Consider the following 17,642-nt stretch of genomic DNA (forward strand, 5'->3'; position numbering starts at 1 on the left):
AATTCCCCCTGGTGTAATGCTCTAACAATATTGGTGGCGTTAGCAGAAATCACATATTGTCACCCGCCGGGGTATCGGGCAGCTCACCCGACCCCCAGCAAACTTACCTGGCTCCGGCGGTCCGCTCCGTCCCGGGTGCCGCCATCTTGGATTCGGGTCTGCGCATGTAGTAGACCCGTACCTTTTGAAACCTATGACTGCCTCCCTATTGGCCAGGCAATCCTGGCGCCAAATACAAAAGGCACTTCCTTCAAACACTTAGTGCCTGTTCCTTAGTTGCCTTTGGGTACCTAAGAAGTGGCTAGTAAGTATCTTGTCTACTCGTCTGCAAAGCTGACACTCTACTCAGGTATCCTTTCTACTCGTCTGCAAGGCTGACACTCTACTCAGGTGTCCTGTCTACTCATCTGCAAAGATGACACTCTATCAGGTATCCTGTCTACTCGTCTGCAAGGCTGACACTCTACTCAGGTGTCCTGTCTACTCGTCTGCAAAGCTGACACTCTATCAGGTATCCTGAATACTCATCTGCAAAGCTGACACTCTATCAGGTATCCTGTCTACTCATCTGCAAAGCTGACACTCTACTCAGGTATCCTGTCTACTCATCTGCAAGGCTGACACTCTACTCATGTGTCCTGTCTACTCATCTACAAAGCTGACACTCTATCAGGTATCCTGTCTACTCATCTACAAAGCTGACACTCTACTCAGGTATCCTGTCTACTCGTCTGCAAGGCTGACACTCTACTCAGGTATCCTGTCTACTCATCTGCAAAGCTGACACTCTATCAGGTATCCTGTCTACTCGTCTGCAAAGCTGTCACTCTACTCAGGTATCCTGTCTACTTGTCTGCAAGGATGACACTCTACTCAGGTGTCCTGTCTACTTGTCTGCAAAGCTGACACTCTATCAGGTATCCTGTCTACTCCTCTGCAAAGCTGACACTCTACTCAGGTATCCTGTCTACTCGTCTGCAAAGCTGACACTCTCTATCAGGTACCTACTACTATATTCGTCTGCAAGCTGACACTCTACTCAGGTGTCCTGTCTACTCATCTGCAAAGCTGGCACTCTATCAGGTATCCTGTCTACTCGTCTGCAAAGCTGACACTCTACTCAGGTATTCCGTCTACTCGTCTGCAAAGCTGACACTCTCTATCAGGTACCTGCTACTATATTCGTCTGCAAGCTGACACTCTACTCAAGTACCCACTACTCTACATTACTTAAAAAAATTATAAGAGAAGTGGCAATGACTGTCCTTCTTTATACAATAGAATTCCTAGAAGTACCTAACATATATGTAATACAAAATACATTTATTGTGTGTTTATCACCATCTGGATTATTTTATTCCGAATGCCATCTTTTTCCAGAGAGCATTTTCTGAATCTGACATTGATATATGATATCCTGTAGCGCCCACTTCTCTTATCATTTTTTTGTTTAAAACATTATTACTGCACACATTGGGGATTGTGTACTTTAAGAGGAGAGAAAGCTTTGTGGGTAGACCGCGCAGACAGACATCTTTGTTTTATCTTCTGACTCTACATTACTCGTCTGCAAAGCTGACACTCTATCAAGTACCTGCTACTGTACTCGTTTGCAAAGCTGACACTTCTATCAGGTACCGACTACTTTACGTTACTTGTCTGCAAAGCTGACACTCCAATCAAGTTCTTTCTACTCTACTGTCTCCTGACTTCCCAAAAGGGTCTCGCTCAGTACTCTCGCAGGGGCCACGACTTGTGAGCAGACGCAGCTAAGACCATACTGCTTTGCGGCGGTTCCTGGTGAACACCTTTCTGCTGGTTAGACTCCGCGCCCTGTTGGTGCAGCATTAAAATGTGCAGATCCTAGGATTCGCATCGTAAAGACCTGCTATTGCTTGAGAACGTGACACATATCCTCAGGAGAGTCCAAGCAGGATAAGCCATGTTGCAATGACATCCCTTACTTTTTCAATTAGGTTGTCAGCAGTATTACTTCTGACTTGCTCCTTGTCTCGTCTCTGATAACCACCTCTCACTCCTGCCTTCAAGATTTCTCCCGTGCTGCTCCCCACTTATGGTATTCCCTACCACGCTCAATCAGACTTTCCCACAGTCTTCAAATCTTTAGATGCTCTTTGAAAACCCATCTCTTTTTTAGAGGTGACCTTATCCTCGATAACACTATTCACACTATTGCACCCTCCCAACTATCCCAATCCCCACTCTGAGCCACACACGTTCCTCTTGTTTCAGCTGTGCCCTCTTCCCTTTAGAATGTAAGCTCTCTAATGAGCAGGGTCCTCCATACCCTTTGTTTTCATGTCTCCATTCATTTTGTCTGCCTTGTCTATGCTTGTTTTACGTATGTCTTATTTTATGTATGTCCTTGTCTTCCCTACTGTACGGTGCTGTGGAGCACTGTGGTCCCTAACAAATGTACGATAATAATAATAATAATAATAATAATAATAATAATAATAATAATAATATGCCTCTTAGTGAAGCAGAAGATACAAATAAATGGTGGTTATGATAATGTTATATGGGGACTGGAGGGGGAAGGTCAAACTATCAAAATCCATGTAAATTTTCAACACCCGCCACTTCTAAATTTCCACTTCGACCACTGATTGGTGCAATAACAAATGGACCAATTGATAAATAATTCCCTTAAGGTTAATTATATAAAAATATTTACACCACTGTCTTGCTAAAAATTCAGTAGTAGTTACGTTTTTTGTTTCTTTGTTCCTTGTAGTTTTAATTATTATTGTTCTGCTGAACACTGTGGTTTAGCGATTTGGTTCCAGGAACCCAAATCTAATGTTCCTGTGCATGTTACTAGAGCCAGAGGTTGCCATTGACAGCTTAGTTCCAGTGGTTGCTATCAGTGTTGCCCAGTGGCTATTATGTTATGCTGGGTGATGTGAGTCAAAGTTGCATATAGGTAGCGATTGCCAAAAAATCCTACTATTTCAACAGTGAAAGGCATTTCAGAGCAATGCACCAGAATACATTACTTTGGAATTGTTCTCACCACCGGGAATGTAGAATCTATGTTACTAGCAACAAATGGTTTTTGGGCAATCAAATTGATCAGATAACACTAGGGAAGACAGTGTCGGAATGACCCACTGGGGATTTCTTAAGATCTAAGTCATTGTATAGATTTTAACTTGTGATAACATACTTTAAATCCTGCAATTAACTCGCTTTATGTTGTGTATTTCGCTGCTGTCTCATGTGTCAGTCCTCTCTGAAAAGACACTAATATATAATGCTATACTATTCACGTCGGCTCGGCTGGCTCCTTTGCTCGCATCCCTGCTGCCTGTCGGACAGCCAGGATGTCACATCCGAAAAGATTTGATGAGTCCGAGAACTTGGGCAGGTTGCTGAGGCGAATGCCAGGGGACATAATTAATGTATTATTTGCTGACCTGCTCCTCAGTCTCCTGTGTTATCTCAAGCCTGTATTCTGATTAATTACTCATTGTGACTCTTGGCTTTGTATTGAAGCCTGCTTGTGTTTCTTATTGCCCTGACCTTTGCCTGTACTTTGGACCACCCTTGCCAGCTGCCAACCCTGACCTTTGGCCTGTATCCGACCATTCTGTTTGCCTTGGACCCCTGACCTATTGGACCGTTCCTGGAAATTCTGTTGCTTCCAGGTTACTCCTCTTACCTCCCTGCGCTGCAATCTCTAAACATAAGCTCCTCTTACTACTTTAGAGTTAAGACCTGGGGACAATTGCTATAGGTGAAGACCTCTACTGCTTGTTCTAGGAGTTCATGTAGCCCTGTATATACATATTTATATATATATATATATATATATATATATATATATATATATATATATATATATATATATATTAAAACACATTTGATTGAGTACTTAGATGTATATTTTATTTACCTCTCAATTTAACTACATACAACAGCAGATTGTAAATAGACTTAGTGAATGGTAAATGGTTGAAGTGTAATGTTAAGGAATTAAATTGACCTTATTTCTTCTCATTTTGCAGATATTCATATTTTTTTTGCTTAACAATATATACACCCAACACATGTACTTTGCCTATTATATGAAGTGTACACAGAGATGCAAATTCCCTTACTGTGTTCTCTGCATGAATGGACAGTATTTACATTTGTTAGTCAGATTCTAACACTATGATTACACTTAATTACTACTGTTGACCCTGAAAACCTATGTATTTTGTATAAGCACAGGAAACCGAACATATGTTGAGCTGCTATTTTGAGCATACTATTCAAAGCAAAGCTTTCCCAACCATTTAATGCTACTAACGTCTGAGCCAATTCATTACACAACACATTTGGATAAAAACACTGTGTGCCTCAAGCTACAATTTCACAGTCTTCCACTGAGCCATTACTTTGAGTTTTTCATCAAACAGCAATTTGACCTCATTTAGAGTTCTTTAACTTTTTTGTGTTTTTAGCTGTTTTAAGACACGCATGAGCGATTTTTGAAAAATGTCTTTTGTGTATATTTGTAAGCATCCTAACAGGAGAAAACTAGAAATAAAACACAAGTTGTTATAAAATAACCAGAGATGTAACTATCAGGCACTGGGTCTCATAGCAAAATCATTTTTGAAAGTGTTTGGCAATACATATCTATTTGCGGCTCACATGGCCCCATTCTGCTCTTCTAAGCTTTGAGGGGCCAGTGCATGCACGGAGGAGACCCCAGTTGAGCTGTCAGTTCCAAAACAATGGTGTCTCTAGAGGGGGTGGGTACTAATTTCCTATGCACAAAATACTGACAGAAAGAATACGGATATGAAAATGCATACACTTAAAATACTGATAAGTAGAAAATACCTAACGTTGTAAACACTGACAGGCAAGAAATACCAACAGCAGATAATATTGACAAGTAGGAAATATTTAACAACGTAAACACTCACAGGGAAGAAATCCAGACAGCTGAAAATACTGACAAGTAGAAATGTCTAATGTTGAAACACTAACAGGCAAGAAATCATGATATCCTAAATACGTACATGTGAGAAATCCCGACACATATCAAATATCGACAGTGTGATTGCCAGCAATGAAAATGCAGACGGTCACACTGCCGGCATTAAGACTGCACTGCGTGCGGCTCCGGCTGTATATTGTTAAAGATAGAACAATTTAAACAAAAAAAGCGTGGGGTTCCCCTTTATAAACTTTATTAACCCTAGTGCTGTCAGCCTACTACTTGTTTCCATGAAATTGGGGGGTGGAGGAAAATCTTGTGGTCACCCATGACTTTGTAAAAAAACAGCACTAGTCCAACCAGCAGGGGTGGATGGCACTATAGCAAGGGGACACGCAGCAGGGGTCCCCCTGCCATAAAGGCAAACCAACCCCAGGCTGTTCAGCGCTAGGCTGGATTCCCTAGGGAATGAGGGCCGCAAAAAAATTGTGCAGGCTCCCTCTCTAGGAATACCCAGCCCAGTACTGAAAGTACAACGACTCTTCTTACACCTCTGGGGCGGAGGGTGTAGGGAAATAAAGTGCGTGTAACGTAAGAATAAGTGAAAAACACTATTTTACTTTGTGGAACTACAAGTCCCAGTCAGCCCGGGTTGCCATTAACAGTCTGGGCATGCTATTGCTTATAGAACTACAAGCATCAGCATACCTATGGCAGCCAGGGGATGCTGGCACTTGGAGAACCACAAATTCCACCATGCCCTGACACACAGGTAGTGCCACAAAGTAAATATTTAAATAACACACATAATAAAAAATAATAAAACCCCTAAAATAAATCACACCATCTTTTTAATCACATATATTTATTAGAAATAATAAAATCCCATATACATACCAGCTGATGTCTTCATCTGTATGGGATCCAATCTTGTATGCTTTTAATCCAATAAGGCTTTAAATCTTAACCAAAATAAACCAAAATACTCCCAAGAACCTGTTGTAGTCCCCAAAAAATTATATTCCAAATGTCCATGGCAGCATAGGAAACCCCTGCACAGCATACATTTTTACTGTATGTAGCCTACTTTACTGGGGCTAGAGGTAGCCTGAGTTGTCCGGGAGGACTGTTCTGCTTTATCCCTTAGGTACCAAGTGGGACTGCGGTGAGACAGATGGCTACAGTGGTGGTCAGGTGAGGACTAGTCTGGGTTCTTGTGGCCCTCACGAAGTAAGTAATGTGTTCATACAGAAAGGTTTCAGTGGTGAACACAGTAGTCCCCACCCCGAGTCCAGAACAAATCCAGCAGTTGACCACTGAAGCTAGTGGTGAGGTATGTACAGTTTTCCCATTGTCATTCTTCAGAATCTGTACATGGGGTGCAGAGAAGGGATTTTTTGGTGCGTTGCGTCTTTTCCCCACACAACCTGTTACATTTGGCGTAGTTGGCAGAATCCTGATTGGACACTATGGACACCGGCAGTGCCCTCTTCCTGATGGCAACATGACCACTGTTGACAATTTACCAGCAGTCAACATCCAACAGCGGACTCAGGACCGGGCATTGCAATTGCCAGCTCACTCAGCACTCATCTCATTGGAGGCAGCGCATTCTCACATACCCAAGTTCGATGGAAAGAATTTGACGTCAGATTGGGAAGAAAGTGTGTAAGGGATAGCTTACTTGTATGGAGTGAATGAAGAGATGCTGGCAGTGGCATCGCAACAAGTTCAAGTACCAGTGCAGCTGGTTGCACAGGCCGCACATCCCTTGGAGATTTGCGTAAAAGATGTGCTGGATGTGATTTGTCAGATGAAAGATAAGATGGGGCAGGTGAAACAGATGAGTGACCTGAAGATTCATAGAAGTGATGAGTGGGAGTCCAATTGAAGAAGGATTCCGTAGGGGCCCAGAAGTTAGCAGTTTCTGTGTTTCAGGTAAATTGCCCTGAATTGCTAGTAAACAGCTGCTAAACTAAAATCCCTTTCAGTAACAGCACTGACCACAAGGGAGCCCAGCACAGAACAGTATATTGTCAATTCGGCTGAATTGATTGGAGAGTGTCCCATGGTGGGGGCTAGGCTGCAAGCGATCAATCAATGTTGTCTGTTGGATACAGTATTGCAAGTGATGACAATGTCTGCCTCACGTTTCCAAAATAATTATGTTAATTTGCAGAAGGACATTGCGAGAACCTGGGTGACTCTCACTGCAGCCAATATCTTGCCTATAACCTTTGTGGGGTGGTGCGGATAGATATCAAAGTGTATGGCCGACCCCTAGGGAAGAAGTACATACAACATGGGCCGGTTATCCTCGGGATGAATGTGCTCCTTGGTTTGGACCAGGTCCTGTCCTGGATAAAAGACCTTGCTACTGAGGAGAGTTGGGAGTGCAGAAACCCATACAACAGGCCCTCCAGATAGTTACCCAACAATGTGGGACAAGATAGGGGTGAACTTGATCTCCTGGGCTCGATTCACACCAACCATCGTCGGGTGCTCGAGATCCCACCTCGACAAGAGGTATTGCTACAGTTAGCAGTAGGAATCCATTGCTGTTTGAATATGAGTGAAGTCCTCATTTAGCCTGTGGGACCCCTGAAGGTCGAGGTGAGAGTTACATTTCCCCCCGTCATTGCCTGCACCTTAGCCGTCTTTCAGAATAGAAGTGCCCCTGTCTTGTTCTGTAATGTAGGAGATGAACACCAGCAGATACATACAGGTTCCCTGCTGGCCATGATAATTCCCATGGAGGAGGGTAGCGTAGAAGTCAGGAAGTCTGTGGACCAAGGTGATCAAGGCAGAAAAATCCACTGCCTCTTGAGCAGGCGAGTCATATAGGAAAAGATGGACATGGCCTAGGACAAACTGGACAGATGTGGAAAAGTTAGATCAGATCATGTGGAGAAGACAATGAGCTTTCTCCCACCACAAGTAGGATTTTGGTTTCACTGATCAACTGGAGCATAAAATACAAATTGATGACAGTCTTTCTTCCCGTGCGGGAGCGCTATCACCAGATCCACTAAAACTTTGCAAGGAAGTAAAGACCATGCTCAACCAGATGCTGAATAATCACATTGGTGACCAAGAACAAGAGCCCCTGGGGGGCTACCATTGTGCTGGTACGGAAAAAGGATGGGACCATCTGCTTCTGTGTGATTTACAAGCGACTGAACAACTGCACAGTGCAAGATGCATATCCACTGCTTTGCATTGAAGCGTCCCTTGCTGCTCTAGAACAGGCACTGTATTTATTAACACTGGATCTAGTTAGTGGGTATTGGCAGGTACTCATGGCTGAGAAATATCGGGAAAAGACTGCTTTTATCATCCCGATGGACCGCTTGAAATCTGCCAGATGCCCTTTGGCCTCACCAACACCCCGGCCAGCTTTCAGCAGCTGATGGAGAAATGTCTGGGATCTGAACTTTGAGGCCCTTTTGATACATCTGGACAACATCATCGTCTTCGCTCCCATGGTGGAAGAACAACTGTCTGGACTGAAATATGTGTTTCAGAGGTTGGAGGGGTTCTGTCTGAAGCTGAAACCCCTAAAGTGTCATCTAAAAGAAAGCCTGGAGTACTTAGGACATGATGTGCCCAGAGATGGCGTGAGGCCCACAACCAATAAGGTGGTGGCAGTCTTGGAGTGGATGAGGCCCAATATGGTGACCGAATCAAGGCGTCTTCCAGAGTCATCGGATCGAATATGATATCGTCATAGCCAGTAACTCACTGATTGCTGGATGGTGCTGGCCATTTACCAATCAGGCGTAGGGTTCGCTACTTACAAATAGCAAAGCCCAGAGCCGTAACTTAGAATTCTAGTGCCCTGGGCGAGAAAGACAAATGCCGCCCCCCTAGCCCTCAATTTTAACCAAATTAACCTAAAATATTCCTAAATTGCGCCCCCCTTCAGCGCTGCGCCCTGGGCGGTCGCCCCTATGGCACAGCCCTAGTTACGGCCCTGGCAAAGCCTACGCCTGGATTACATTATATAGGCATAGGGTCCGCTATTGCAGCTTCAAATGCATAATTTTCTCCCTGACCAATAGGAATGACGTAATTTCTTCATGTAACCTGCCGGACAGTCAGCGTGGAGGAAATACTAAGGTATTAAGAGGACTTTTTTATTCTTTTTTAAAAAATGTTATCTTTTTTCTTTTTGTCAGACCCGGGTCTGTCCGGGTTCAGTGTGAAGCCGGTCGACCCGGGAATTTGCCTGTCTGTGAGCCTTGTCCCCCAGCAATATCCCGGGTTCATATATCTTGGATATTGCTGGGGTGGCCTCTTTTTGGAAATTATTACAAAATATACAGATCTTGAGGAACTGCTGTTAATTTACAACGGACATACATTAACAGAGAAAAGAAAAACTGACTAGTGTGTAAAAATATCAAACATCATATAGGACTGAATTGTCTAATGCAATTTTTTCTAAGTTATTAATTCCATTTGTAATTATTGATTTCTAACTCTTAGTAATGGTTATTTCTCTCAAGAAGTGCAGTTCACAAAATCCTTCCATAAATTTAGTTAGGAATAGCAGAATATGGTCAAGAAGAATATTTTGTTAAATACATTAGAATAAAAATAAGAGAAGACATAGATGTTGTTCTTACGTATAGTATGCTGGTTAATCTCATGGCGATTGAATTCACACGGTGTAATCTTGTTCTGCAATGATTTCATCAGCACTTTATCAAGTTCCTCCAATGTATAAATATTAAATGCCTAAAATCAACAAATTACAGTTCAAAATTACTACTTTCATCATCATTCTCACCATCATTATCATCATTTATTTATATAGCACCACTATTTCTGCAGCGCTGTACAAAAAATATTTGTCACTCACATCAGTTCCTGCCACATTTGACTTACAGTCTAAAGTCTCTAGCACACACACAGGAAAACTAGTGTTAATTTTGTCAGCAGTCAATTAACGTACCAGTATGTCTTTGTTGTGTGGGAGGAAACCGAAGCACCCGGAGGAAAGCCACGCAAATACGGGGAGAACATACAAACTCCACACAGATTAGGCCTTTTATCATTTTCACCCCATACCAAGTGTATAACATTTATAGTTCAGCCAAAGTAATTCTGTGAGTGAGGTAAGATGTAGTAAAAGAGGTGATTGGTACAACATTTATTTGACTTTGGAATGTCCATAGAGTAATATTAGGTAATGGACTTTTGCAGTCCCACCTAAAAAGCTTGAGGTGGTTCTGGTATCTCTCTATAGCTTTATAATAGTACTATATATGTACAAAGGCAGAACACATTCACCCCTACAATACACACTGCGATCTCACATAAAGTACCGTATTTCCCCATGTATAGGACGCTCCACTGTATAAGACGCACCTATATAAATCATGTGAAAAAACTAAGGATAATCATTATCCTCAATTTTTTCACAGAGTATTTGTGCAGCTTATACAGAGGAGAGTCAACGCTATAGTGAATTCTGACTTACCCTGTCAGATGATTCCTCTGTCTGGTAAAGTCTTCTGTCTTCTCTCTGTCTGATCCTGATGCTGGAAACCCGATTATGGTCCTCTCTGCGATGTCCGGATGTCCTTTCAGGACCTTGACAATCCTTTCAGGAACTCAAGGTCCTGAAAGGACATCCGGACATCGCAGAGAGGACCTTAATCGGGTTTCCAGCATCAGGATCAGACAGATAGAAGACTGTACCGGACAGAGGAGTCATCTGACAGGGTAAGTGCTACTACCCCTGTATAAGACGCACCCAGTTATTAGATCCAAAATTTTTGGGAAAAAGGTGCGTCTTATACATGGGGAAATACGGTATTTTCAGTTCTTACATGTCCTGTTTTCTCTTTCATACAAAGAAGTTTACATGTATTGTGCTGAGTGGGGGGGATGTTTTGTGTAGAGGGGGGCATGTATTGAGTAGAGTGATGGGGCATGCATTGTATAGAGGGGGCATGTATTGTATAGAGGGTAATTTTATTGTGAAGTGGGAGGGGGCATGTATTCTGCAGAGGGGGCATGTACAGTGCAAAAGGAGGGAGACATGTATTGTGCAGAGGGAAGGGGAGCATGTATTGTGCAGAGGGGGCATGTATTGTGCAGAGGAAGGGGGGCATGTGTTGTGCAACGAGAGGGAGGCATGTATTGTGAAGATGGAGGGGGAAGCATCTGGTGAAGAGGGTAGGACCATGTACGATGAAGGGGGTGGAGGACATGTATTGTGCAGAGGAAGGGGGGGCTTAATCTGTCCTGTATGCATTGCACTTAAATTTCAATTGCAAGTCTGATGCAACGTTTGAATGCCAGAGTTTAACCACCCTTAGTCAACTATGGCCTCTGTTTTACAGAATCTTGAGTATGTCTTGAAAAGTGTCTATAAGAGAAGAAGCTGCCTACTACTATTATTAAATTATGTATTTTCAACATTGTTGCTTTCAGTATCACAGAGACACATGTTTGTCACATAGTGCCTTTTAAGCTTAATATTTTCTTGAGATTTTATATTGACATTTCACCATGAACAAGACATAGAGATTGTTCTATCATTTGTGAGTGTATAATACTTCAAACCATTACATTTATCTCCATATTGTGTAACAATCTCAATTAGTTTTTATTGCGTTTCTTTTATCTTATTCTATATCTGTTTATGTGCAAAGTTGCCTACTAAACACACTGTATAAATGCATATCATTGTGCTAGCATGTAACAATTAAATACAATAAACAAGTTAAAGTGCGTTTTTCTAATTTTAAAAACCAATGTCTTGTGCGGTCACTTAAGTGACATCCAAAATAACTGAAAAGTCAAAAGCTGCTTTTTCCCAGCTCATCATTATGTGGCACCTTTTCAGTTTGCAAAGACATATTCATCATTTGATTATACTGCCAAGAGTAAGCGCACTTGTCAGGTTTCTCAGTGACCTTTTACTTTAGTACGGACCTCTTGGTAAAACCTCAATTATTTTTTTACATTTGAAGGTGGAATGACTTGTATAGTATATTCATACTGTTATAAAAAATTAAACAATCACACCGTGGTATCCCTTAATTTTAGTGGGCGCACATTTGCTTACTTTTTGCATTGTTTAGCTAGGTGTGAAATATTTTAAAAGCTTATTATCTTTTATTTTTAACTTGTATTTATCTACTGGAAATACTGTAACTTCAGAGAATAATAATACTCCTATTACTTTTTTTTACCTTCTCCACAGATGCACCCAATTCAGGGCAGATATAAGGGCACTCAGCCACCTTGAAGTGTGATATCATGCCATGTAAGAACAAATTCACTTACATAAGTCCAGGTCTGGTAGCTATTATTATTATTACCCATGGTGAGTTTTTTTTGCGGAAACATAGGTGTGATTCTTCTAGATTTCAGTATTTGTAGACCTCCCTGACACTTGGCTTTGGATTATTATTTTGTACATTATTGCCTACCTGTTTTTGTCCTGTGCTTTGAACTAGACTCTGTGTTTCATTTGTTATTTTATACCTCATCGCCTGCCTGTTGCTAAGTAATATTAATATATGTATTACATAGCTAAGCTTTGAAGACCTCTTGGAGCAATCATAGACAGGAAGTAATTATACTCTATCCTTTTTAATTGGGAGGAATCTATACTGGAGAATGCCGGTATAAGCCACATTTTAGGGGAAATACCAAACCATAAACCACCACTAAGAGGGTCCTTTGTTGCATTTTACATGTCAGAGTTTCTTAATGGATTAACGGAAAACTGAAAGCTAGAAATGCCTGAAATAGGAGTTTGTGTGTGTGAGTGTGTGGGGGCTGGAGTTATCATCATCATCATCATCATCATCATTTATTTATTTATATAACGCCAACATATTCCGTAGCGCTTATGCAGAATCAATGAATTCAGCATAACCAGGAGGGAGTAAATCAGTTATTCAATATGCACTTTCCCCCAGAAAACATTGGGAAAGCACAGTGGGAGCTAGGACATATGGATGTTTCAGCAATGGTGTCTCGGTTAATTTTTCAGCCCTTTCTAGGATACCCAACATTCTGATATTGTTGCCCTTGTTTCAGTTCTCCACATCTACTTCATGGCCCCTGATATTTCTTTACAGCATTCGCTGAGAGTCTTCCATTACACCAATTATCTGCTCTACCATCATGGGCTACTCTCTTATTTTAGTCAAATTGTAATACAAGCAAGCTTTGTTTGCAGATAATCAGTCTCAGCACTGAGGGCATTCTGACATTTAGCAATTGTGCGTATTTTCATTGATATGTCACAATGTACGGTGGAAGTGCAAGCTTCTGTGTCACACTATTAGCCAAAATTCCCCTGCTCCCAGTCTGCCATCCTTGGGACTCTGATGGGAAACTAGATATTGTCCAGCAAGCACCACTAGAAGAATAGATTCTATTATTATCATCATCAGCAGCAGCAGCTATTTATTTAGCGCCACTAATTCTGCAGCGCTTTACAGAGAACTCACTCATATCTCTCCCTGCCATTGGAGCTTACAGTTTAAATTTCCTAACATAAATACACACAGACAGACTAGGGTCAATATTTTCAATAGCAGCCAATTAACATACTAGTAGGTTTTTTGAGTGTGGGGGGAAACCAGAGCACCCGGAGGAAATTCACGCAAACACGGGGAAAACATACATGACCCATGTGCTATAAGCCAGAAGTGCTAACCACTAAGCCACCCTCTTATTAGTGTAGTCTGTATGATAAATGACATAGTTGGAGTTACAGCTATATTGTGAGCCACACAAGGTATGACAGAATGACCAACAATAATTGTTTTGCGCTAGTCAGTCCCAACAACACCCAGGAAGAAATGTTGTACCTCCTCTATGTGCTGTTTTGCAGTCCATTTAACTGCTGCTCATAAGTAACCGAATCCCTTAAAGGCTATTTCCAGGGATGTTCACAGATAAAATTGAGCTAGCAACTCAGGATGCAAAGCAGATTGGCAGCAGCATATCCTACAGCATATTATATTATAATGAATGTCAGTTCAGTAGTGACAGATAATGATTAATGAAACAAAGGGCAGGCAAAAACTGCTGCAGATATCTATTGATGTCACAATGGACAGGTAATTGCCCAGTATAAGAGGCCTGTTTTAAACCTTGTCTATCAGCTCCTCATACAGAGAAGTGATTTTAAAATTGTATCAAAGCGCTTTTTTCTTTAGAAGTGAGACTGTGTTGAAAGTTCCTGTATGACGGCTGCTAATTTTGTTAACCTTGTGTTGACATTAGTAGTTCACCATAAAGCAGAATTGTTTACTTACAGCTGTCAACTTCAAACAAGTGATTATATTTCAAGTGGCCAGATTAAAACCATGTCTTTCACATCCTTAAGCCACTGCTGGGATAAAGATATTACCCCAAGAGTCACCCCACTTGGCCTTAGCCTCCTATGTTGCGGGGGCATGTCTCAATGGATCACGCTGGTCAGCATGGAGGACAGAAGCCTCTGGTAGGAGCCTGTAACCCCTGACAGATGGCAAGATGGAGCCTTTAGCGCTGGAAAGATAAAATAGGGAGAGCTCCACAGTGCAATGTAGAGACCACAGAAAGAGGTTTGAGGAAGAAATGAGTAAGAAAAGCACTTCAGTATTGTCAGGGAACAAGCAGTGTAAATAGAGCCTCACAACTGTGTGGCCTTTCATGCTCCCTTCATGGCCACAGCCATTTAAGAAGAATATGAAATAAAATAAGTATTAACCTATTGCTTTACAGATGATGAAGCTATTAAAATTGACACTTGTGACAATCTGGTCAGCCAGGTTGACTTTTTTTAGTCCAAACTGACATGATATTTATTGACTTTGATTTGTCTTTCTGATTTGATCTTAAGTGTATGCAGTCATTTGCTGTTCAGGCTGCATGAAACCCATTGTATTCTAGTTGTTTGGGCCAAGCCCTGTATGGGCAGATCTCTGCCACTGAACCCAGCACATGTCGTCAACTTACAATAGATGGAGTCATCGTGAGAGCAGGATTATGGACCAAATCATCATGTTGGTGGGCAATTTTACTATTGATGACAGCAGAGGTTTTTGCACTGAGCCAGATTCAATCATAACTCTCACAAGGCAAATCAAGTATGTATAGGTGCAAATATGCAGTGAAGGAAAACTTTATATTACTTAATATAACTGTTTTATTTTAAGTATTTTTTGTAAGTAAAACATACTTATAAATAGAAACTCTTCATTTTTTGGAAGTATCTTTTCCTTCAAATGTGATGAGATGTATTTTTTTTTTAAATGCAGAAGTGTCATTTCAATTCGAGTTGCTTATTCATATTATGTTTACAGTAGTGCTGATACATTTTTACCACAATTTACATTGGTAAAACGGTGACACAACTAGAAATATTCACAAATATATAGCTTAAAAAATCAAGTGAAATGAAAATGCTATTATTTATGGCAACAACATTTTTTGTGTAGACACCTGACTTGACTTCTTGTTGGCAGCAAATCAGAGCTTAAAGTTGCTGATGATAGAGCATACACATACAATACAGGATTTCATCTGGAATTGTATGTTTTGTTTTTAAAAAGAACAAATAAAGCTACTATTCTTTCATTAGTATAGAACAAAGGCTGTGTACTATTGAGCTGAATAATTATATATGAAATATCTTCTCTCTTTCACTCCTCTGCAGCAGGTTGCCATGTTAGGAGGGAGATGCATCTCTAACAGAGCAGACACTAAGGGCCTGATTCATTAAGGGACGTAAACAGCAATTTTGTGCTTATAGGGCCTGATTCATTAAAGATAGTTAATCAAATGAAAGCAAGTAAGGCAAAACCATGATGCATTAGAGGGGGGGATAAATTTAAAATATGATGGCAGATTTATATTTAGGGTAGGGCATGTCCTAGATCAACTTTGAATTTCAGTGTACAAATAAGCTATCAAGTATTTGTGTGCTACATGACAAAAAAACCCAGTATTTAACTGATGTGCAAAATAATAAACTAATTTGCACCCCTTGTATTGTAACATGGTTTTGCCCAGAAAACTTAAGTAGGAAAACTTACTCAATTTCTTGCCTAAGTTCCTTAATGTTCTATATGTCCTTCACATCCTTAAGCCACAGAACGCAGCAACATCCAATTCACCTTCGAGCACAAAGGACACTTACAACAGACTATGATATCAGGGAGGGAACTGGGCCGGGGAAGGGGCGTTTACCGGTAGTAAATGTACAGTAAGGGGGTGCAAATCTCGAACGCACACAGCAGTGTACGATTCCAGCTCTGACCATCTGAAAAGTACTTGTTACTCAGCCATATCTCTTGCTCCAGCTACAGGTCTAGTCTAATTGCCGATTACTAGTGCAATCAGGAGCACCTGTAAAACGATATCAATGTACAGTAGACATTAATTACATTATAAAAAATGTATTTCATGGAAAATAAAAAAATAAAAATAAAAAACACTTTTCTATTTTTTTAATATTTTTCCATTAATGACTATATTATTAATGAAGAACATTAATAGAATATTTTTTTTAATATTCTGTGTGTTCTTTTGTGAGTTTACATTACATATATATTGTATATTGGACATATCCTGCAGTGTCCTGTGTAGTAGAGCAGAGCAGACCTACACCCGTATTCATCAGCACATGCATCTTCACATGCACTCCTTGTTGAATTCGGGCGTGAGTATACCCAATTTACATGCGTTTTAAAAATAATGCACATTCCGTTTACTATGCATCCCTTAATGAATCAGGCCCTGAATGAGTAACAGGTGGTAGACTTGCTTCAAAGAAATGTACTATATAGATTGGTTAAGTCATATACAGAAGTGGGGCCAGTGATGTCACAGGAGCTCACATGGATGTAGTCTCAGCTTTTTCACGTGTAGCAGATTCAACTGGGACAATAAAGGTAATTTATGAAGGTGTAAAGGGCATTTTGTGATATCACCTGCTCATTTTTTTACTGGGAAGAACAAAGGTTTGTATGCCAAGATTGCGACTTCTGCGTGGATGCAAAATATTGCATCCATTAGTTGGAACTACTCCTTGCAAGTGCATGCAAGGGGCATGAGTGCACCCAGGGTCAGACTGGCCCACCATGCTACTGGGGAAGTCCCTGGGAGACCCCACTGCCTGAGAGACCTGTGCTATACACTAGGAGGGGTGGGGGGGGCAGGGCCCAGATTGTGCACTGTTCGGTGCATTCTTAAAACTGAACACGACAGCATTTCAATGTCAGTAGGTCACGAGTCAAAGAAGAGAGAAGAGGAGAAGCTGACTAGTAAATAAACCATTCCAGAGATCGGAGAAACCTTCAGGGTGAGCAGAGTGGTGTGAACTTGAAAGGGGGGGTTTACACTGTGATTTGTATTCCTTAAAATCTGTAACAATAAGTCAAAATGATCATGGAAGTAGGGTCCTGTGTACAGGTTTATGCTGGGTGCGCCATAACGATTTGTACCATGCTGTGAGCAAATTTTAGTGCACTTAGTATTTTGACTGTACTTTACATTTATTAGGATTCTCATCTTTACAATCATGATGTAAGTGAGGAATCAGGTTTAGTAGCCCATTGCCCATTCCTAGTCTTCAGCCCAGGATCCAAGATTATCTTTATTTGCCACTGGTGCTCTCAGCACACAAAAGAGGCCTACAGGGTTCACTCATATTTCATGTGCC

General features: G+C 41.1%; 1 protein-coding gene across 5 annotated transcripts in view; it reads right to left on the bottom strand.

Annotated features, from left to right (window-relative positions):
• The window catches only part of BANK1 (B cell scaffold protein with ankyrin repeats 1), a 348,964-nt gene that overhangs the window by 219,233 nt on the left and 112,089 nt on the right, over positions 1-17,642 (bottom strand). For all 5 annotated transcript variants that reach the window (XM_075201122.1, XM_075201104.1, XM_075201133.1 and 2 more), the window contains one exon: positions 9,586-9,697. In XM_075201122.1, coding sequence (XP_075057223.1) covers positions 9,586-9,697 — 112 coding nt within the window. The remainder of the gene's footprint in view (positions 1-9,585; positions 9,698-17,642) is intronic.

The sequence above is a fragment of the Mixophyes fleayi genome, chromosome 1 (assembly GCF_038048845.1).
Source record: "Mixophyes fleayi isolate aMixFle1 chromosome 1, aMixFle1.hap1, whole genome shotgun sequence".
Taxonomy (NCBI): Eukaryota; Metazoa; Chordata; class Amphibia; order Anura; family Limnodynastidae; genus Mixophyes; species Mixophyes fleayi.